Genomic DNA, 22,838 nt, shown 5'->3' with positions numbered 1-22,838 from the left:
AGGAGGTAAGAGAGGGAGTGAGGAGCTGGGACCCAAAGAGTTAATGCGGTTGTGTAGCACGCGCGCAACCGGCCGCCATGTGAAAAATACGACGTGGGTTTTCGCGCAATTTGTTTGTGCACCGCGGAGAAGAAGCGGAAAGGGAAAAGGGGTGGCAGCAGAGGTGGAAAGGGGAGGAAGGGAGGTAGGCGGGACGATGGCAGTAACTACTTTCACTTCTTTCGGCTCAGACCAGAGCATCGTTTGTTGGCCTCTTCACCGCAGGAGATATGTCTTGCCTACTGCGCTGTGGACGCAGCCAATGATCTCGGATCGGGGTGGCGCCCTGAGCATTCTTGAGTTGCTCCAGTGCCCTCCCCAGCACTCAGGCATGGTCTGTTGCGTTTCAGGTTTACTATAATCGATTAAGACGTCTGTCATTTTGCAAGAATTATGATATGTCGTGCTTCTTAAAAGGAAGACGCAAGCTTTACGGTCGAGGCGCAATTCGTTCGCTAAGCAAGAAGTCAAGCTTGAAGAGAATTTGAGTGAAGACAAATGATGGGAAACATGTTAACATAAAGACGGAAAAAGAGAGAGATAGATTAGGGAGGAGTCACTACAAGTGATTATTTTAGTATTTTATAGAGAAGACGTGAACAGCGTGTTCAATGGGTGGAACTGAGAGTTTGGGTCTAATCAGAGAGGCAAAACAGACAATAGGAAAGGGAACATGCCTTCAAGGATGGCCAGAAAGTCAGATGCTATATGAAGAGTTCACCAGCTCTTAAAAATGTGCACCAAAAGCACGGTCGTGGCTTGCAGAAAATAGAAATAAGTGAAGGTAATCGGGAAATACCTTTCTCCTGAAATGTTGTTAATATAGCTGTGTTGCGGCTGCTGCTTAAGGAGAATAGCGGACTCTATTGCACAATAGAGGAAGAAGACGTATGGTTGAAGGCAAAATATAAGTTTGGCGTAGCTGCAGAGTTGGGCAGAACCCAGAACACAGGAATGGCTAGGACCACTCGCAGATAGCGAGGGAATGCTTAAAACTGTCCTGCACGAAATTCCCCGATCTAGACGAGCGGAGAAAGCTAGCCATCATTTTCAATTTGCATTTCGATTTGACAATAATGTAGCGTCGGCTTCCTTACTGTTTTTATTTCCAGGCCGTAACTACTTGAAGAACCTGCTCTGCAATGCGCGCGACCAAGATCTCTCGCCTGGCAAAGTTTCTCGACCATAGAAGCGGGCAGTTTTGACAAACCAGTCCAAGGACAGATCGCTTCACACCTCTGTCTGAAAAGGGGGCTATGTAAGAGCTGATGGCACTGATGGTAAGGTGAGGTCTATAGACAGCAGAACTCTTTCCGAACTTAAAAAAGTGCTTGAAATTGGGATAGTTGGAATATGTTCTTGTGAAAAGCGTGCGTTGCTTGGACTTACCAGTACGAAGCTAAGAACTCGACACAAACGGTTAAGCGTAATTTGGCTTGCTCTTAAGCGTTCGTTCCGTTTTCTTAACTTTGCCCTCGTAAAGATCTTCCTTGCACTACTGTTAAACTCTGCTGGGCTGGAAATAACTATTTCTCGTTTCGAAGAATTTTAAAACGTGTGTTGACCAAATGTTCATTACTCGATCGCCTTTGATAAAACGCAGTATTAATCAACTCACAGTTGGAAAAAAGTACAGATACTTTCCTGTTATCACGACAGAATTTTTGCGCGGTTGTTTGACAGTTAATCTTTTGCGACAACCAGAATTTCCGTGGTAACATCAGAATTTTCTGTAGTAACAAAAAGAGAAGTACTACACAATAAGAGGAAAGTCTGGCGTTTACGACAGAAATTTTGTGGTAAACATCAGAACTACAGAAAATTTCGTCGTATTTCTGGCACGGTTCTGTTTTTTTTTTTTTTTCGACTGGGCATCTCTCTTTGAACAAGTGGGAATTGTTTTTAAATTTTGTTTTTGAGTCAAGAGGTAAAAAGCCTTTAACCCGTATCAATGAGAATCAGTCTTACTGCCTTATACGCGCGTCTAACCGAAGAAAACGTCAGATGGCTGCCTTCAGCTCGAACGTTCGGCAAAACTACAAATAAAAAAAGTGCTCGAAGAAAAGCGAGTCAGGATTTCTGGGTCGCAAATAATCCAAGAGCAAAAAGCTTCGACTGCACTTTCGATATACAAGAGAGTGTGGTTGTATTTGTTATAGTCGAGCTTACCTATTCTCGAGGTCAGTATAATATAAGGAACAACTTGTGACAAATACACACACAAAAAAGAAAAGACTGAAAGGAAGCCCTGCAATGCTCATTATTTGAGTAGACTGTCTTTATATAGCGCTGGCCTCACATGGAACAATGAAAACGCACCATTCGTTGTGCGAACAGGTGGTTCTACTCCCATCATCATCTGTTAAGGACTGGCAGAATAATAAGCTAATTAATTAAGCCTGTACACCTATATATGCAGCATCACTGTGCTAACGTCTTTGTGGCAGAGGAAAAAGTCATGCATAACCCCACGTGCCTCTTTCCACTTTTTCATGTCCAGTAATTAATGGAGGAATCTGCCTTGGAGGCGCAGCCTATAATATTGTCCCAAGAAACGGAGCTCCTTGAAGGCGAAATGACATTTCTGTTCTGTGTACAGTTCTGTGCACTGTTTCGCGTCTTTGTTGCATAAGGTGGCTGAGAACGTGGGCAGAAGTAATAGTGTCAACGGAGTTAGATGCCTGTTTGCTTCTTCCGAATGCTATTATTGGCCGCCCGTAAGCAGTTACCAACTTATATGAGACTATTAGGTGCATTCAATTCTCCGCTGAAACCCTTACTAAAATCTATACACACGGATACTGTACCTCACTAAACTAGAACCCGCTGTGCCCCAAGATTACGCTGCAATGATATGTGTGTCGTGATGGTTGTATGTAGTTAACCAGATCTGCAAATTCAACCCATGTGTCCATAAAAACTGCGAAATCCTGAAAGTAGCCGCACAAGCAGTGGTCTTTTAATAGTCACACGCCTAATCAAGAAGACAAAGAAGAATATACAGAAAAAGAAGCGCATAAAAAGACGAGGACGATAGAAATACAAGACAAAGCTGTATAATAGCAATTGAAAAGCGCCCGATGTCACTAGAAATGAAGTTCAACAAGGCTGCTTTTTGGACTAGTTGGCTGCTACAATCGACGACAAGAAGAACAGACTTCGCGCAGCCAATAATTAGTGGTGCCTTTGAGAGCCCACGCTGAAGGAGCTACAAAGTAATAGGTTGTGGTGGAAGCTTCAACATTATTTACTCCCTCATGCATTCCTACCGGTGCTGTTACACCAGAATCCATCAACGTGTATAGGCGACGGAATTAAATACCATTATTATTAAAAAAAGAATCGAAATTCTTCTGCAGGAGAGCTTTTGTACGTCTCCTCCATCGAAATGGTGTCATGTGCTGAAAGTGAAAGTGTGCTAAAAGTGCAGGGACACTCAAGCACTGCGGTGAGCAACGGTTAATCACAGCTACCAGTAGCTAAGAACGTTTTTGGCTAGGTAAGGAACATTATTGTCGCCACAAAAACTTGAACCAGAGAACGCTAAATCAGGAAAAACTAACTACCACCTACATGATATCACAAGACTCTGTAAATTAAAATATTTTCATTATTTATTTTATAATTTAATTAATCCGATTACTCGTTTTATTCAAGATATAGCGAAAACAAAACTTCTTCAGCTGGTCCCACTATGTCCAGGGTAGTTGTATAAGACTTCAAGTTATGATAATGGGCTGGTGGTGCATTCTTCAACCTGTGCTCATTCCCAAGCTGTTTAATTGATACAAACACAAATTAGGACCGTACGCATAGTCTTGGTTATAGTGTGACGGAATTAAAAAGGAAGCTGACAGTGGTGTGGGGCAGACAGAGGACTCGAGCTAGGCCAGCAGCCATAAAATCGTCTCATCTTCGCCTTCTCGGTTTCATCATCGTCTCATCATCGGTTTCGTGCTGTTAACCTAATATATCGGTCGATACAAATGAAGAACGAAGCAGTAAATGTCTGTGAAAAAAACTCCAACTGATTGCATCGACAATATTTCATGATGTTGTACTTAATAATTACCGCAGCACTAGTGGCTAGAGCCTAGATGGCGCGAAGCAGTTTATTGTGACGTCAGGACAGTACGTCAATGCTATTGGTTAAACCACGACCTACTGTATCCGCGCCGTTTACATACATACATACATACATACATACATACATACATACATACATACATACATACATACATACATACATACATACATACATACATACATACATACATACATACATACATACATACATGCATGCATGCATGCATACATACATACATACATACATACATACATACATACATACATACATACATACATACATACATACATACATACATACATACATACATACATACATACATACATGCATACATACATGCATACATGCATACATGCATGCATACATACATACATACATACATACATACATACATACATACATACATACATACATACATACATACATACATACATACATACATACATACATACATACATACATACATACATACATACATACATACATACATACATACATACATACATACATACATAATTTTATTTCTATTCATATCTTGCTGTATAGTTTGGGCGGTATGCTTAGGGTACAAATGCGGAAAAATAAAAAATCAGGTGGACAGGAAAGCGAGCTGAGACGCTAAAAAAAAAAAAAAAAAAGGAATAGTAATCAGCCAGAAGAAAATAAAAAGAGAAATAAAATAGCGAGTTCACGCTCATAAAAACAGCGTCGATGTTAGAGATAGGCACAAAGTGTGTCATCTCGCTTTCTCCGTCTGCCGAGCAATTGTGTCTCCAGGTTAATGTGTCTGCGGTGGGAGCAGCGCACTATAGTACTCACGTGTGAATTCACACGTTCAACTGCGAAACCACTGCAACTACATTAGGCAAAAAAGAAAAAGAAAAGGAAAATAAATAATTTGCGAGCTCAAAAGAGAAGGGAATACCCATGGGAAGTTGGAATGCCCGTAATGTGAGCGTACCAAGAATTTTTCGCTCGCACTTCGAAAATGACTCTTCGGACCATAAAAGAACACACCCATGCGTCCGGGTGTAACGCGTTGTGGGGTCAGAAGCGAAAGTGAACAAAAAAAAAAAATGAAAGAAACCGAGAGTAAAAAAAAGGAAGCCAGTAAGAAAGACTTTGTGTCCCACTGAGAGCAAACGTGTAATCCTCGACTGGCACAAAAGAAGGAAAAAAAAAAAAACTGAAATCGGCGAAAGTTCACAGCTTACGACTCGCCAGAGACCAAAACTAGGGGAACAAGTAAGTATACGAAAGTATACAATAGTCGAGAGGTGGCTCATCAGCACCCCAGAAAAAAACGGCGCCAGCAGGCCGGGCGGCGTTTCGCGGTGCCGACACAATAACCCAGAAGGGTGTTGACGCAAAAAAGAACAACTGGGTACTGCCCTCAGCGCCATTTTTGGGGTCGTTAAGGGAAACATTAGCACTCTGTGGCCCGACAACTCCGTTTGTCCCGCCGGTTGGAGTCCTATACGGCGAAGTGTCCCAAGTTTCTTACTTTGATTTTGCTGCGAAGCTTGTTGACGGTTCATCTTCTACTGAGTCTGCTTAAAACAACTTAAATAACATTATTCTCCTCTTGTTGGGCTAGTCTTGGTAGATATTACTTCAAGAGATGACACTGACATGCTTACGGAGATAAGTCAAACACTGAGGGGGCTCTGCTGCGGATATCCATGAGCGTCAGATGATGATGATGACCTCAGACAAAATGGCACATACCCACGGCGGGGGACTGGCCAGGGTGCACTGAAGATTGTAAATATGCATGTTCAACAACTGGAGTATTCAGTTAAATATGGATGTTTAACTAGAATTTGGAAAAAATAAAAAGGAAAAGAAAAGGTAATGAAATCGTACCTAGCATAGGAATCTACCTGTTGAAATTATGTAATCGTGAATAGAATCGCACACTGGATTTAAGGCATATCCCTTGACGCTTGCGCCGAAAGAGAGGAGAACTGGAATGGTTAGTGGAAGGCCTAATCTCGAAAGAGGAGTTGCTAAGTAAATTTTGCGGAGAGATGCGAATCTCCGGCAGAAGAGAAAAAAAAATGATCTATGGATTCAATTTCTTTTCAAGACTCACAAAGGTTAGTAGTGGATAGTCCCGAACGACATAAATACAGCGGGGGATTGTTCAGAGTTCATTGCAGGTGTAAGAATAGAATTCATGATTTCGATGTAGACTTTATGATAGATAACTTATTATAGAGTTTCTGGCATGTTTCTGGCCAATAATGGCTAATAATCTTTGTCAATTCATCGTATTCTCGGCAGTAAGGAGTCGCGCCGTAACGTCAGCCTGTTATGTTTAAAAAAGTGATATAAAATTGGTGCCTATAGGCATTATTTGTTTATAGCCTCCTCAGTAGAGCGGGTGATATAGATAGGAGCGCGAGTTAGTATACCAGGTTTTTAATAAAGCCGGTCACTAAGCTTTAAAAATAGGCATTTTGAGACATGTAGACGGTTTCTGCGGCTCAAGTGTGCCATTTCTGACGCCACATGATAAAATTGCGGAACACGGTTAGCTTCGTAAAGTTAACTACTTACTGATAATCAACTTTTTAACTATTACATTACACATTTAGTTGGAATCAGAGATTTGTAGTAAGCCAATTCAATAGCCATATCAGTTTTTAGAATTTCGAAATCACGATTACCCTTCGCGTTGAGGATTAACAAAATTTGGTTGTAGCGCTAAAAGACACCCGTTCTCAAAAAGAAAAAAAAGACACGCGATCTAAGTCAATGAATGATAAGCACCCAGACTACTTCTCTGTCCAGCGTGGAATGCATGGAGCAGCAAGCAGCTACGAGCATCGAAGCACAGACAGAACAGAGGTGGTTACAGGGCCCTTGCACCATTGATTGACAGCGCTGGGGGCGAAAGCGCGCGTATTTTGGTGCGGGATAGCCAGGATTTGTTGGGCCACAGCGCAGACCGTAACCGCGGTTTCTAAATGCTAAAAACCGATACCACTATTAATAATGACCGGTTACAAACATCGGATTCCAACTAGACAACCTACCTAACTGTAATGCTTTAAAGTTAATTATGAGAAATTTATTAAATGAGTATAGACACTAAACTTTGGTGACATTTTTCTTCTTGTTAATGATGCGTAAGACATTCCTGTATGTGGATCACCACGCGGTTTTTCGCCTACGACTGCTTAACAACAAGTTTCTCACAATTCTTACAAGTTTCAGTTTCAGCAGCCGAGAGATGGCTGTGACGTCACAATCAAGTCTAGATCACGCGCGGCATGAAGAACCAAGGATATAATCGCCGATTCTTCACTTCCTGTGATTCCTGCTCATGATGCACGCTGCGTTAGCGTTGTAGAGAATTCAAACGGCAAATGAAAGTTTATTTCGCTGTTTATTTCATCCCTCAGATGAACTAGACATGACTGACCTCACAATCACCGCTCGGCTGTTCAAACCGACACCGAGACACGTGAGAAAAGAATTTTTCAGCGGTCGCAGGTGGGTGTCCCATGGTGATCAGTCTACACAAATGCGTTACACATCATTATCAAGGATAAAACTCGGACTAAAAAAAATAGGTGTCTATACTCCCTTAACTAGCTTAGTAGTGTACATTATTCAGCTTTTTTTTTTTTTTTATGTCTACTAGCATTTTCAATCGAGGCGCTGGGGCGACTTCGTGTATAGAAAATCCCGTCTTTAAAAATTAGCAGCTAGCTTCCTTGAACACGTGGTATGAAGGCCGGTGCAAGAGAACACGGACCTTTTGGCTAATGTTTTCGATTAAGCGTCTTTGGCGGTCGCTGGAGGAGATTGAGACATATAAGAGAATACAAACAAACAAACAAACAAACAAACAAACAAACAAACAAACAAACAAACAAACAAACAAACAAACAAAAACATATTGTCCTGGTTTTATTTTGAACGCTCGCTTTGTTCCAGCTGAATATCAGTTTTGATCAGCAAGATATCCTATAGTCAAATATATATATATATATATATATATATACATATAGAGAGAGAGAGAGAGAGAGAGAGAGAGAGAGAGAGAGAGAGAGAGAGAGATGCGTTGGGGTACTTCCACACTTGCATTTTAAAAATACTGCCTTGGATGCTCGTAAACAATGCATTATTCCTGAACCTGGGCACGCCACGAATTTCGTAGGTCTTTCAATTCATCTCAGTATCGCAGTTAAGACTACGGACGAACCAGAAGCGCGCAGGGACTCAAAACACAAAGTAGGCTACATGTGGTTCCCGGGAGAGCGATAACGTGATAACGACGGCATTGACGATAACGACAGCAGAGTCCGCTGCGGGATAAGCGATATGAAATGCGTGTCCGCGATAGAATGAGCAAAAGAAGGGAGAAGACAAGAAACTACCGGAAGCGTAATTTGCTTTTAAGTGCCTTCGTCACAAGATGAAACTTCTCCCTTGACGATAGAGTCCGCTTTCGGAGCACGCATGGTCGCATTCACCATGCTCCCGCGATCCCTGAAAACGACATCGGTCCAGCTTCAGTGTGCACAGCGATGAACATTTTCTCTAAACGATGAAATGCTTCTACAAGCTGATGTTTCAAACGAAACGTAGATCTTTCTTCTTTTTTTTTTTTTTTTTTTTTTTTTTTTTTTTTTTTTTTTTTTTTTGCGCGTAAGTGCACCATTGCAGGTCCGGAGCCACTGGCTACGGCTATGGCATCGCATAGCGCTATGGCTTCACTGATGGCCCGGCAGCGCGGCTTGAACAGAAGAAAGTATGTAACAAAAGGAAGAGAAGGAGGAGAGGCGAGGCACAACAGGAGAAATCTGCCGGCGTTTCAGCGGCGAAGGCAAGTCTGCAGTGGGCGTGGTCGGTCAGAATTTACGGCCCGAGACGGCGCGCGGCTCGAACGGCGCCGGCTGCTCGGCTCCGACGTCGAAGAAGAGAGGTTCAAGGCCACCCATGCGTGCTTTAGTTCTTCGGCGTGGCGTATTTTTCGAGTCATTTCTAAATTTTGCCTTCCACGTGCCACCGTAAGCGGCTCCAGGAACAGCGAATACCACGCGCACCAACGAAGAAACGAGGAAAAAAAAAAAAAAAAAAAAAAAAAAAAAAAAAAAAACAAGGATTCCTTGTTCTTTCTCTCTCGGTTTCTGAACGTTATCATTTTTTGTATATGTAGTGAGTGGCACAAAGGAATTTTCGGTGGGTTTTGTCAGACTCTAAGGGTGGAGCTTTTTTTTTTTCTTTTTTTTTCACGTTCCATTCTCCACCTGGCGCTGCCTTTTGGCATCTGTATATCGGTCACCCTGCTGCTAATTATCCCGTATACTTTTGAAGAAGGCATTAATTTATTTTCATTGCAGATATTTTCTCATCTGTTTGCCATGCCACTAAACAGGTGAAAAGAGCATTCGAATGTTGCTCGGCCGGCTTCGCTTTTTCGGAAGTTTGGTTTGTTTACCGCAGGGCTTCATGCCTCAAAGCGACTCAGGCTCTTAAGAGAGGTCTTATAGTGGAGGGCTCCAGAAATTTCGACCACCTGGTGTTCTTCAGCGTACGCTGACATCACACAGTACTCGGACGCCTTCCTTTTGGCCTCGGACAACGGGGCCTGGATCAAACCCGCTTCTTTAGGGTTCAGAAATCGAGCGCCGCTACCACTGATCCACAATGGTGGGGCGCTTTTTCGAATGTGCACTGCTTGCGGGTAGTGTAGTGTAATGCAGTTACATGTAATGCAATGTACTGTAATGTAATGTAATGTAGTGTAGTGTAGTGTAGTGTAGTGTAGTGTAGTGTAGTGTAGTACACATATTTACGAGTTTGAATGGTGGTGCTGGCGGAGAATCTTGAGAGTTCTTTGGACGGCCAGAAGATCAAATCTGCCGATATTGTCGACCATAAACCCTGACTGCTCATTGGAGGGTCAAATTCTAAACTTAAAGCTCAGCTACTTTGGTCATCTGATGAGAAGAGAGGAGTCCCTGGAGAAAGTTTTGATGTTGACAAAGGTTGAGGGTCACCGGAGAAGGGGTAGGCAGCGAATGCGATGGTTAGATGGCATCCTTGAGGCGCTGCAGATGAAGTTATGTGATGTTAGGAAGATAGTGAGAGACCGGAAAGCGTGGCGTGATATGGCCCAAAGGGTCACGAAGAGCCGGACACGACTGAACGACTGAACTGAATTGAACACATATTTAACACGCACCCAACTTTAACGCGGCCGTCAAATACATCTAATGGAGGAACCAAGCCGACAAGCTCAGCCCATCGAGACTGCAGACCAAGTTGCATGCGAAGACAGCGGAAATACACGAGCTGTAGCTAGTTCTTCCCTTAGGTTTCATATTCTCTGCAGATACCGACGTCTCTGGATTTCGTGACCAACGTATTCCACTGACGGCGCACCCCCAAACACGAAACGGACCTCGGAGGTGCTGACGACGCCTCTGCGGTCGGCATACGGGGAGAGGCCAAGCAATATGCGCTAAGGGCAACAATACCAGGCAGGACACACACAAACGCACATACGAAGATACAAACAAACAAAAAACGCGCGAAACGATTGGCGGGACCGCAACAAAGGCCTACGTTATTTCTCGCGAACCCTCGCTCACCTCTCAATGGCGCAGTTTTCGGCACGAAGCGTTCTTTCTTCGTGGAACCGGGCATTCCGATCGGTGCCCCGCCGGAATTCTGCGCGACGGGGGAGTACGAAGATGACGAGAAAGAAGAAAAATGCAAAAATAAAACACGTGCTCCACGGCTCGGCCGAGCCCGCGAGAGCGCCGACAACCGTAAGGAACCAGTTTCGGACGGATTGAGGCAGAACCGAGGCGCGCGCACGCGTTCTGTCTCCGCGGTTTTTACTGCGCACACTGTGCTGCTGTTGGGTTCGGCGGGCAGCACCTCAGTTTGGCGGGCGGTATCGGGGTCAGAGCAGGGCCGATGCGTCGCGCTGTGACCGCGCGCTCTCTCGTGATCATCGGTGCCGCTTCCCTTACTTACCCCGTAACCTATACCTGCCTTGCATGGCTCCCGTTCTGTTTGTTTGTTTGTCTGCTGCGATGTGTTCGCGCGTGTATGCTGAGCTGTGCCCTTGTCTTTGAATGGAGGGCAGTATTTCGGCTCCTTCTCCATGTTTGTGCAGGAAGCGACGGAGTGTGCGCTCTCGTTCCTTGATTTGTTTTTTTTTTTTTTTGTTATTGTTGTTCGCGCTTCCAGTTCCAAATATACCCGCCATCTGCTGCGGTGTGCTCGAGCGTGGAGGTTGAGCTGTGCCCTTGTATTTGAAATGAGGGCAGTATTTCGGCTCTTTCTTGATGATTGTGCAGGAAGCCGTGAATTCTCCTTCCTTGACATTTTTTTTTTCTTTTTTTTTATGTTCACGCTTCCAAATAAGCCTGCCCCATCAGCATATGCCGACGATGCAACGAACGCACCGGGAGAAAAATATATACCATATAAGTGCTCGAATATCACGTGAAGCTAGGTTAGGTCCGAGGTGTGACAGGAATCTCTCCTGGTGAACCTTAATCATCATTTCCCTGCCTCAACCGGGGCAACCTTATCCAGACAAATTTCCAGATTTCATCTCCACAACGTACTCCTGTTGAACTGCGGTTGAGTTTTCTGTTTTTTTTTTCTTGTTTTTGCATTATTTTGATTAGGTTAAGCGATTAGCAGTTATCCGTTGTGCTCGTTCTATGGTCGCCACAACACCACTACTTGCACTTTGTTTCAGCTTGGATACGTTCAGACAAAATCTAGCTGACACAGTGTCTCCTCCTGTTTAATATGAGAACGCGTATAGCCCGTAGTAGAGGAAATGAGGACAAGCAAATAGAAGTCACCGGCAAAGCGCACAAGGAAAAATAATATATAGGCGCATACTATATCACTTAATATAGTATATGTTAAGCCGCAGCTACAAAAGGTTTCATGTGGTGCATAGCGAAATTGCACTGGATCTGCTGACATGCTCTTAACACTGGTTGGCCTGAAATATACCATCTAATAAAGCTTTCAGTAGGTACCTATTCCCGCAAACACTAGCTCAATCATATTTCGCCTTGAAGTAAGTAACTGCGGGATTAACACTGGAAAGTGAATTGACACATGGGGTAAAGGGGCGTATTTCGATGCAGATTAATTTATCATCTGTATGTTCACGGTGGAAGGAATTGGTAATCACTGATCACATTTTGCCTTGCTTAGCATGATCAATAACTCCTTGATTAAAGACTGAACAAAGCGCTTTGACATATAGAGCAAAAAAATGCAGACCGATGCAAGGATTTTCATTATCGGTACCTTCACGACGAAATGCTTTTCCAATCACTGACTACGTTTGATCTTTTTTAGATTGGATAGCTGCAGGCCTGGCACTACTCTCAAGCAAACATTTAAATTAGTCGCCCATGATCTATAAATGAAGGCCGACTAACCAGGCCATTCCTAATTTGCAAAGCTTGTTCTAGCAATGACTGCTGCTCAGGCATCAGTATTTGCAACACTCCTTTAAATTAGTTGTGGAATCTTGGAAAGAGGTAAGAAGTATAGGAAAGACAGCGAAAGAGTTTTAAAAAGTGCATCGAGAATTTCTTGGATCTGTAACCACACGCAGCGTCATGCCCCGAGGTGTCCACACGCATGCAGACAAGAGCCATACGAAGAAAAAGGAACTTCAGCGAAACTTTACAGCCGAAATACGTCACTTCTCCACCCAAGGAAATCTAAGGGTGATGCGTGACTTCACAAAATATGCCTTTTAATGAATAATTACGGTGCCAATTAGTTCTTGGGAATAATCAATGATTGAACGCTAACAATATGCCCTTTTTTTTTTTCTTCGAGTGACAATCGTACTCAACTACAATAACGACACGTTGTGTAGACTTGAAGAAGGTTTGGAGGGATATCATGCCATAGAGTCAAAATATGTCGGGAATAAGCAGCGCCGCTTGATTATTCAAACCGATATTGCACTCGCTCTTTCTCTCTTAATAATCGTGTAATAAGGGACCTCGCACAGGGCGCTACGCCGCGAGCAATGCACATAACGTTCAGCGATCAATCGTAGCTTGTTTTTTGCACACGCACGAGTGTCGGAGCGAGCGTTGTGCGGTTGGGGTCGTTGTCTTTCTTGAGCGTCAGGAGCTGAATATTTATTTATTTATTTATTTATTTATTTATTTATTTATTTATTTATTATTTATTTATTTATTTATTTATTTATTTATTTATTTATTTCAAATACCCTATGGGCCCTTCCAGGCATTACATAGGGGAGGGGGGGGGATTCATCAAATATACAAATAATCTACAATACAAGTAAACACAAAGCTGTAAGCAGAAAAAGGTGCACAAGAAACCATGAACAATTTATACAGGCGACAGGAGCAGGTTCTCGCAGGTTTTAAAAAAATAATAAAAATGCACATCTAACAACACAGGGAAATACAGCACTTCAAAAAAAAAATGAAAAAATTGCAGTCCTAAATTGCGGAACATGGAACAGGGAAGCGTTTCAGGGCACCTAGTGGATAGCATAGACGATAAATTGAAAAGCTAGAAAGGTAAAATGCACATCAGATTAGGTTCGTGAATTGAAGTGCGTGCGATAGAAGAGCTGCTTGAAAAGATGATGCTTCAGGAATAATGGCGATACTAGAAGGAAGTGAGTTCCACTTGTTAATAGACAGGACCAAAGCAGTACTTGAATCTTTCTGTTCGCGTTAAAATAGGTTGAATCTTGTTGATATGATCTACACTAGCAGAGATGTGCGGCACCGCAAAGATATGTGAGCATGCAAATAGTGTGCTGCTGTGATAAAGAGCATGATAAAGAGATAAACGATTGAATTTTCTGCGCATGACCAGGGGCGGAAGATTGAGTGATGCTTTCATCGCTGGTTTCAGAGCCGATCGAATGCCTGTCTTATAATCGAATCTTAACTTGCAATCAACCTTTTTTGCAAATAATTTGCTCACCTCCACTATACCGACAAGTGGGCCCACGAGACAAAATCGACCGCTCTTTTAGGCGCCCACATTCTATATCGATCACCATATACGCGCTCAATGTTCAAGCGTCCTGACCAAGCTTTGGCTTCTCTTTTGTTTTTGTTTTTTTTTTTCGTTTCGGCTTTGCCGTCGCCCACTTCTGAGTTCTACACGTGCCAAGGAAAGCGCGAGGCATGACAGCGCTTCAAACAACCTCGTTTGGGGCAGTTGACGGCGGCGCTTTTGTTTTCCCCGTAGGCAGGGCCAACCTAATAGGCCGCCTCTCAGCTCCAAATGAGGGAGTGCAGTGGAAAGCACGGGAGCTGCGCTTAAACGCGAGGCGCCCGTTGGCGCAGGCGCCGGCCAAGCACTCTCAAAAGTAGCCAACAAAGATTTCCTTTTGCCAGCAAATAAAGCGCGCGACCTAGATTGCGCGCTCTGCAGACTTACTACGCTAAGAGTGTCTGCCCCATCGTCGCCCGCGAACCGCTGGCCGAATTCTCGCTGGTCGGAGCCCTCCAGCTTGTGCTAATGGGACTCCTCATCTCCTCGCCCCATCAGAAATGGCAGCTGGTGCGGCGCAAATTAGACACGAACACAATGGGGTAAAAAGGGGGCTACTGGATGTTGCATTGTGCGGCGCTCTGGACGACGCCAGCGGTCAAGAAGGCGGTACGTACAAGTACACTGCCCGCGCGACAAGACAAGGAGACTCGCACGCGCCAACAAAGGGCTGCTGGGATTCGGGACGAGCGTAAACGTGAAAGGAGAAAGAGAGAGAGAGCGTCGGGGTTGGAGCAAGATCAAGATCACGGTCGTGGCGACTACAAGCGTTGCGCGAAGAACGGAAAGCCCTTGTTCCACATCGCGGACTTTCGAAGCGGTGCCGAGCGTTCTGCGCGCCGCTGACCAGGAGGTCAGGGCCAGACTTGGCAAGGAGCGCGTTCCATTTTTGGCATTGCTTAAATGCATGAACGTGTTCAGTGAGTTTAACGACCTCTTTCTCTTCGCAGTATCAGTCGCATGACATCACTCCTGCCCTCGACTACAGCCTTACGATGGTCACGCGAGTGCTGGTTAGCGTAACATTTCAACGCTCAAAGCCAATAGTAATAGCTTTCGCGCATTGCCGGCAATTACATTGCAGTGGTAAGTTCCAAAGCACCCAAGGACTGTAATCATTAAAATAAGCTAGCAGGGATTCTTTTGTGTTGTGGAATTGCGGTTAAAACTGCACTGAGCACCGCATCCTCGGAATAAGATGTCAGGCTGCAATTTGCCATGTCGTGCTACGGAACTGCGATGAACGCTTTGCGTTGAAAACAGCCTCTTTAAATGGGACGCTGAGCTACTTTCAGCGGTACTCGTTCCTCTCCAGCAGATATAAGGGGCCATATAAAAGTACCATAAGTGTTCCATTGTCATGATGACATCCTTGATGACGCTAATGATGATCGCCATGAGTAGCCGGGCAGTTTTGTCTGCAAATTGTACCTACAAGCGACGATCTTACATTGTGCTGTCAGGTTCCACTTAGAGGTCTGAATGAGCGCCGGTCTGGTTCTCTCGCAATGTCGCAAGTAAGGCAACCTCTCGGCCTAAGTGCGCTATCCGAATTGCCTGCGGTTCTAAAAGAACTCGGGGAGCGTCATCCAAATGATTCCTTAGACATTGTCTTCATCGTAATATAGACGTAATAAAGTCCTAATAGAGACGCGGGTTAAAGCCAACACTATAGGAATCGAAGCACTTCTCCGTACTCACTTTCTTGTTGCCCTGCCGAAGGTGGAGCACAGAAGAGGAACGCGAGCACCAGTCCGATGCCAACCAGCCGTAACCGACTGGCAGCGGCTTCGTCGATCTGCAAATTGGCACACATGTTGCTGCTGGACGAGAACTGCAGTGTCCTGATGGTCTCCTCCTAAGTGACAGATATTCTTCAAAAGGCAGCACTGGGCGGGAGGCCTTGCAGAAGCCCTGCTCAATGCCTTATCACCTCCCGCTCATTCCTTCTTTGGTGGGTCAGCGATGAGAACGTGTCTCCTATTTATCAACGCTTCTCCCGGGGAGCGAGCAAACTCGCGACGGGACCAACTTGCTTGCGGCTACTCTATCTTCGCTTCCTCGTCCCAATCAGGGGAGCAAACGAGGGCAGCGGGACTCCCGGTCTTCTTCCGGACGGCGTGGCGACGAGTTGACGACAAGACAAGCGACACGACGTCCCGCTGAGGCGCGGCAAAACAAACAGCGCGCTTGCACGGGCGGGCGAACGGAACGTGGCCTCAACGGTCACGCCGCGGGGGGACACACCAGGAAGCGGGCCGCCGCTACCGCCGAAAACGCCGTACGGTCTTGCCGTGCTCGATGACGCACCGCCAAACACTACCACTGCCTCACACGCCGCGACGAGTGTGCCCGACGAACTGGCCGCTCCTGGAAGCGGTAGCTGGTAGAGATCGTCTGCCGCTTCGGCCGCAACCCTGAACTTGATTCAGCGCCTGGAGAGGAGGGGGTTCCCGGCGTTACGTCGGTGCGGAGGGGGGGACGGCGAGAAGACGAGCCACGTGACCCCCTCTCTTCATTCGGTTTCGGTTTTTGGATGCACTGCACCTGAGCGCGAGGGGGAGACCGGAAGAAGAGGAGAAGGACGAGTGGAAAGGTGGGCCAAGTTCCGCTGCTGCCGTCGCCGTCGCCACCGCTGGGCCTTGTTCCCAAAACCTGCAGGGCGCCGTTCTCTTCCTCGCCGTGGCTGGCCGGCTGGCTGGGTGGCACTGGGCTCAGAAGAAGAGGGGTCTTCCCTCGCTCGCCCGCTGTCAGCCGGGTCATCGTCCCACCCTCGCCACAACGACGGAGGGAAGAGGAACTTTCAGAAAAAACCATGAAAGCGGAAGACGAAATAGAAACTGACTTCATTCCGACGGCCTGGGAAGGAAACAACAAGCGGTGGATGCAACAAAAGTCGCCGGGAGGGATCAAGGCGAGCAGGCGCAGGCCGCGGCTTCCGACAGCCGCGTGATGGCCAGACAGGACGCCGCCGCCGCCGCCGTACTCGCTTCGGCAGCAGTGTTTTACGCAGGTGGGAAGCGGGCTGTAGGGTCCAGGGAAAAAAAAGGGTGGGTCGCAGGGCGTACAGACACGCGCGGGCGGATGCTGTGCTTCGTGCGGCGCCAGTCCGCCCTTGAATCACACGGCGACCTGTCCACGTGGGGACGTCGTTAGTGACAACACGTCTCGTGGACGCGCGAACGGCATCAAGACTACAAAAGCCGGGCTGGTCTTGTACATCGGGTTGGCGATGTCGCTGTCGTGGCTGGCTCTCCCTTAGCGGCGCACTGTCCTTGTTTTTCGGTCGAGGAACAGCGCTTAGAACATGTCTTGCCGTGCTGTGGTCCGCGTGCTCTGCGCCGATCGTGGCGGCGGCAGGAGACAGACGTGTTAGCTGTCCTTTTTTTTTCCTGGCAACCTGGGTCTGACAACACGCTTCCATGACGAGGGTAGAGCTCGACTACGGCCAGCACGTCGTTAAGCACCTTACTGGAGTTTGTGCCAGGTGACGGGGTGTTCCAAAACTAAGATGGTCGAACTGCAATCACTCAGAGCGACAGACATGGCTGAGAGTTGAACTGTTGTATATAGCAGTGTGCTCGAGACAAGCCACGATATCCCCAAACGCGTGAGGCTATCGCCGCCCGTGTTGGCTTAGCCCAGCCCTTCGATTATTCAACAATAGTAGAGTGCGAAGGCTAAAAGAATTACAAGACGACAACGTTTGTTGCCTGCGTCGACAGGAATGAGAATTTGCGCGTTATTGCGTTAAGTAGAATACACTGGAATAAACATCCCCATGCAACATTTGATGCGACACAAATTTAATATTCTAAGCTTGATTAAAAAATGTAGAACTCTGTCAACGGCACCAGATATAAAATAAACATTTATTTGTACATAGAGTAACGGGGAAATGGTCTTCATTATCGTTCAAACAGCGTAAATTTTTTAACACTAAATTAATTCTTCCTTGGCAGACATACTAGGGCACGGGTGCTATCGCATTAGAAGCGCCTTTCTTGGAGGATGACTGTGAAAGTTTCTTAATTGTTTAATTGAGTTCCTTAGGTTACCTCGTAATTTTATTGACGATATGTAATACTGGCTCTTGCGAATCGACTGAATTGAATTGAACCGTATGGCCCGATGAAGCTTATGCTCCAAGAGAATATATCAGGTCTTTGACTGTGTCTAGCGCGACTTTGGTCAGCTAATGTTCGGAACAGACGAATGCCTCCAAATATTGCAGGTCGGCCCATATTTTGAGTTTGCTCATGGGCTAGTCAATGAGAAGTAAGACAAATCAATTCTCTTCCCAAATTTTCCAATATCTTGCTTTCATCATGCCTGAAAATCTGAAATGTCTAGTCTAAATATTGCTAATAAATTTACTGCCATTAAATTCAGAGAGCAAAAATACTTCCATTTCGGTAACTTATGGGAGACTGGGTCAAATCTCGACTAACTTGCGAATCATGACCTTATATTTATTCTTCGTAGGCACCAATGAACAGGTACAACGAACAGGTAGATATAAGCAATCGATTTGCTGACTTCTCGGTACTCTGCTCAGGAGATCAGAAACACCCTGAAAAAGCGGAACAGAGCAAATTATTTTTTATATCTATTAAAAAACTTTGAAATGTCTTGCGGTAACAGGAGACTGTCTTCTAAAATGAAGACAGTACGCAGTCTCGCTGTTAATTGCCCGATAACTTGGCGGTGTGGGTCCCAACAAAGATCCCTATGAGCCTATCGACATGACACAGAACTGATTGAGACAGAACCCGCCACTGTTACTTCCATGAGATGACAGGCTTCATATGCATCCTAAAGTTACGCAATTTTTTATATATATATATATTTTTTTCGATTTCCTGCGTGTCTCGCAACGCTTTTCTACTTTATCATCACAGTTGTTACTCTATTGTCTCTTCCATGTTGAATGAACATGGAGTTTCGCGCCATTCGAAGTACCTGAACACGGTCATTTGGACGTGTTTGTGGGTCAGACCAGTCAGACCATACCGAGCTTGTAGGCGTCACTGTATGTCCTCACTTTCTTTACAGTTCTATGGTATCCGCCTCAAGGAGACCAAAACGCTCAATGGCAGCCATCTTGGAATTGGTTTATTGATTCCTTGTACAAGCGAGAGGAGGCAGGGACTAAAGGCTATGGGAAAGCCTGACAGAGGTCCCTGCCCCCCACACAGATTCTGGCATTAAAAATTAAGAACATGTATCAGTAACAGTTTGTCATTTCACTCACTGTTAGGATAAAAACGCCCATAATACTGACAGTGAAAAATGGTTACAATTACTTCTACCATATACTAATTGCTCAAGAAAAATTTTCATCTCAAAATCATACATTTCGCACAAAACATTTTCATCTATATGGAACAATTTAGGAAAATAAAACTGATATGAATACACATGAACATTTCCTATAACTTATGGAAAACAACCTACTGAGATGGATGTATAAAAGCTTTCATCTCAACATTATGCATTTCGCACAAAACATTTTCATCTACATGGCACAATTCTTCTTCTTCTTCTCCCTAGTTATAATGGCACATACCCACAGTGGGGGATTGGCCAGAATTCGTTATAGGTGACATAATTGAAAATGTTGATTTGACTGTATGATAGATAACCTAATAATTAGGAGTTAGTGTTGCAGAAATAATTTCAAATTTTGAGGCGATAGTAATAGAAAACAACGAAAAAAGGATTAAAATTGTAAATTAATAGAAAATAATGATAAAAAGAAAAAAAGAGTATAATTCAGACAGATCAGCGCTAACACACAAATCTTCCAGTAGCAATATTATAATTATGAAATAAGTGATACACCGGTTTTAGGGCATACCATTTGACGGTTGCACCAAAGGAGAGGATGACAGGAACTGTAAATGGCAATCCTAGCGGTGTTGATTGGTGCTCCCTATAACTTCATTTGTGTCTTCTTCGCCCCACTCGGTAATCACTGTTTCTTCCCTTTTCTGTGCCGACTGACACTCGATGCTTAGACAGCAACAAAACCAGGGCGAAGCTTTCAAGGGAAGATAACAAAATAACATTTTTTTTTTTTACTATAGGCCATAAAAAACACCCCACGACTTTGTCCAATTTCGCCTCATACGTAGCAAAATCGTTTCGTGATAACAACATGACGTGCATAGTTTTCTAACATTTTCATGTAGTAGAGGACCAAGGACTTATTGCAACGACAAAGAAAATTACTTATGACGCGGGCTCGGCTGTGGAGTGCACAGAATTGAAAAAAGAAAAATAATAATATGCCATGCGGTGTTTCGCGCCATTGAGACCGCTGTCGCGTGAGCACTGCACTCTCAAATTCTGGTTTCTGTGCTTAGAAACCGATGCTGGAAAAAAAAAAAAAAGGAATACAAGACGTCATCGCACGAGTTTGTCGACATCGATTTTTGGACTATGGGACTCGATAGGCTACACTATATTTATTTATTTATTTGGTTACTATCAGGGCCGTTGAGGCGTTACAGATAGGAGTGGTTTAACTACTTATACAAACATTAGAACTAAGGAGAATTTATTAACATAGGTGATGAAGAAGCGCAGATTTGAACGCTTCGGGTTCGGAAATGGAGATGATGCAGGCAGGCAGGTGGTTCCAGTCTGAGCTGGTCTTGGGGAGGAAAGAGCAGAAATACTGGTTAGTCCTGCAGTTTGGAACATTAACTTTAAAACGATGGTCAATGCGGAATTATATGTAACTCGGAGCAGTGAAAAGACTTTGTTTCAAGGATTCATTTCTGTAATATATTTCGTGGAATGTGGAGAGTCGAGAAAAATGACGCCGCACCGAAAGATCGGGGAGATCTAGAGATCTCTTCATGTGTGTGACACTAGATGAACGGGAGTAGTTATTGAAAATAAAACGAGCTGAACGCTTCTGGACAGATTCTGAGATATTAATAAGAGTCTTGATGTTAGGATCCCACACAGAAGATACGTATTCCATCTTACTACGAGCGACTGTTTTGTAGAGAAGTAGTTTTAAATAAACCGGAGCAAGTGAAAAGTTACGGCGAAGGAAGCCAAGCAAGCGATTAGCGTTGTTACATGTTCGATATGCGTTTTCCATGAGCGGTCACTGCTGATGTTTACGCCATATATAACCATTCCATTCATACATATGCAAACCATTATTTTTCTATAAGGATCGATGTCACGTATTTCAATCGGTTGTATGGAATATCATTAAGCCAAATTTTCCCACTGGGCATAAGCTGACATATCGGAGCGAGAGAATCATTTTTTTTTCCCCCCAAAACAATGACTAGATAAAATCTTCTTCGCTCTGTCGCTCTAAGCACAATCGCAGCAGACGTGTTGTGGGTCATGTCAGCTTATATAATATCCATGCCTTATAACCGCATATTTATTAGTTACTGCACGTTAAGTAGTAGAAAAGAAAGTGTCGCACTCTTCGCCGTGTCTCGTCTTACCGCTAACTTTCCAACTGTCTGGTGAAGAAAGACGTGACTTCAAATCGGTTTTTTGCGAAGTTGCCTGACTCCGTAGAGCATCAGAGCATGATTCGTTCATCTCGAGTCCTGGACTTCTGTTAATGCGGCCAGATGGTTAGAGGCGTGCGACATGACTCTGTTATCCGAATTCGGTTGGTGCAAAAGAACCTCTTTACGCACACAAAATCCCCAACATATTTGCCCCCCGAGAGCCTGTAGAAATGTTGAAATAAAAATGAATATACTCTGATTTGCTCTGGCCACAGGGCGTCTCATTCGGCCAGGCTAGAATGACCTCCGTTGATGATCGTGTTCATTTCCGTTGCTCGTGCTCGCTTTTTCGTGTGTAGGCTCGTTTCAATAGAGGGAGATGCGCGCGTACTTTACACGTACGCGCCTGTTTCACAGAAGGAGGTGAATGGGATGGCCACAGTAATGTTCTGCTGCGCGACCGCAATTCGCCTCTCTCGATGTACATTTGCCAAGACCGCACTCTCGGGACTGTAAAGCATTAAGCGCGCAAATGAGGGCATAAAAGAAAGAAAGAAAAAAAGCCGAAAGTAATGGAATGAAACTGCGGACCGGTCAGCACTGTGTCAAATACATGAATTGAAACACAAGCTATATTTTTGTGTAGACGGAGCCAGTGTGAGCCGCGTGTCAAGAAATTCACACCGAAATAGGCACGTCTGTATACTGATATAAAAATAAGAAAGTAATAAAATTTTAGCTTTTGAGTGCTCTGTCATATGGCGGACATGATGTTTGATTTCATTCTTCTTTTGATGCTATATTAAGGGGTTGCGTCATCAGCCAGAACTGCGGAGGAGTTTTGAAAAAATTCCTGATGGCGGAGTCGAGATGTCATCGACGCTTGATTGTGGGCAGTCTATCTATCGCAGCAAATATGAGTGCAGAGAGAGTAGCGCGCAAAATAGACACACGAGCAAAATATTTTGTTACCCGCATATCAAATCGTATCGAATGTTACTCGTATCGTATCGTATCGTATCGTATCGTATCGTATCGTATCGTATCGTATCGTATCGTATCGTATCGAATGTTACTCGCGTATCAAATGAGGCGCCCCTATCGGAAACGCTCGCGCGGGGCTCGCCCACGCCCATTTAGGCATTGGCTGTCTTGGC

The 22,838-nt window shown here is 44.7% G+C and overlaps 1 protein-coding gene across 1 annotated transcript in view; it reads right to left on the bottom strand.

Annotated features, from left to right (window-relative positions):
* Positions 1-16,951, bottom strand: part of LOC146182153 (uncharacterized) — a 97,540-nt gene extending 80,589 nt beyond the window's left edge. Inside the window, exons 1-2 of the mRNA XM_084575904.1 lie at positions 16,736-16,951; positions 15,890-16,046 (exon numbers count right to left, since the gene is read on the bottom strand). Of these exons, the coding sequence (XP_084432030.1) occupies positions 15,890-16,046; positions 16,736-16,951 (373 nt within the window). The remainder of the gene's footprint in view (positions 1-15,889; positions 16,047-16,735) is intronic.
* Between the last annotated feature and the right edge of the window lie 5,887 nt (positions 16,952-22,838).

This window comes from Amblyomma maculatum, chromosome 8 (genome assembly GCF_055883805.1).
Source record: "Amblyomma maculatum isolate TAMU_Amacu chromosome 8, ASM5588380v1, whole genome shotgun sequence".
NCBI lineage: Eukaryota > Metazoa > Arthropoda > Arachnida > Ixodida > Ixodidae > Amblyomma > Amblyomma maculatum.
This window is presented reverse-complemented; position numbering and strand designations above follow the sequence as displayed.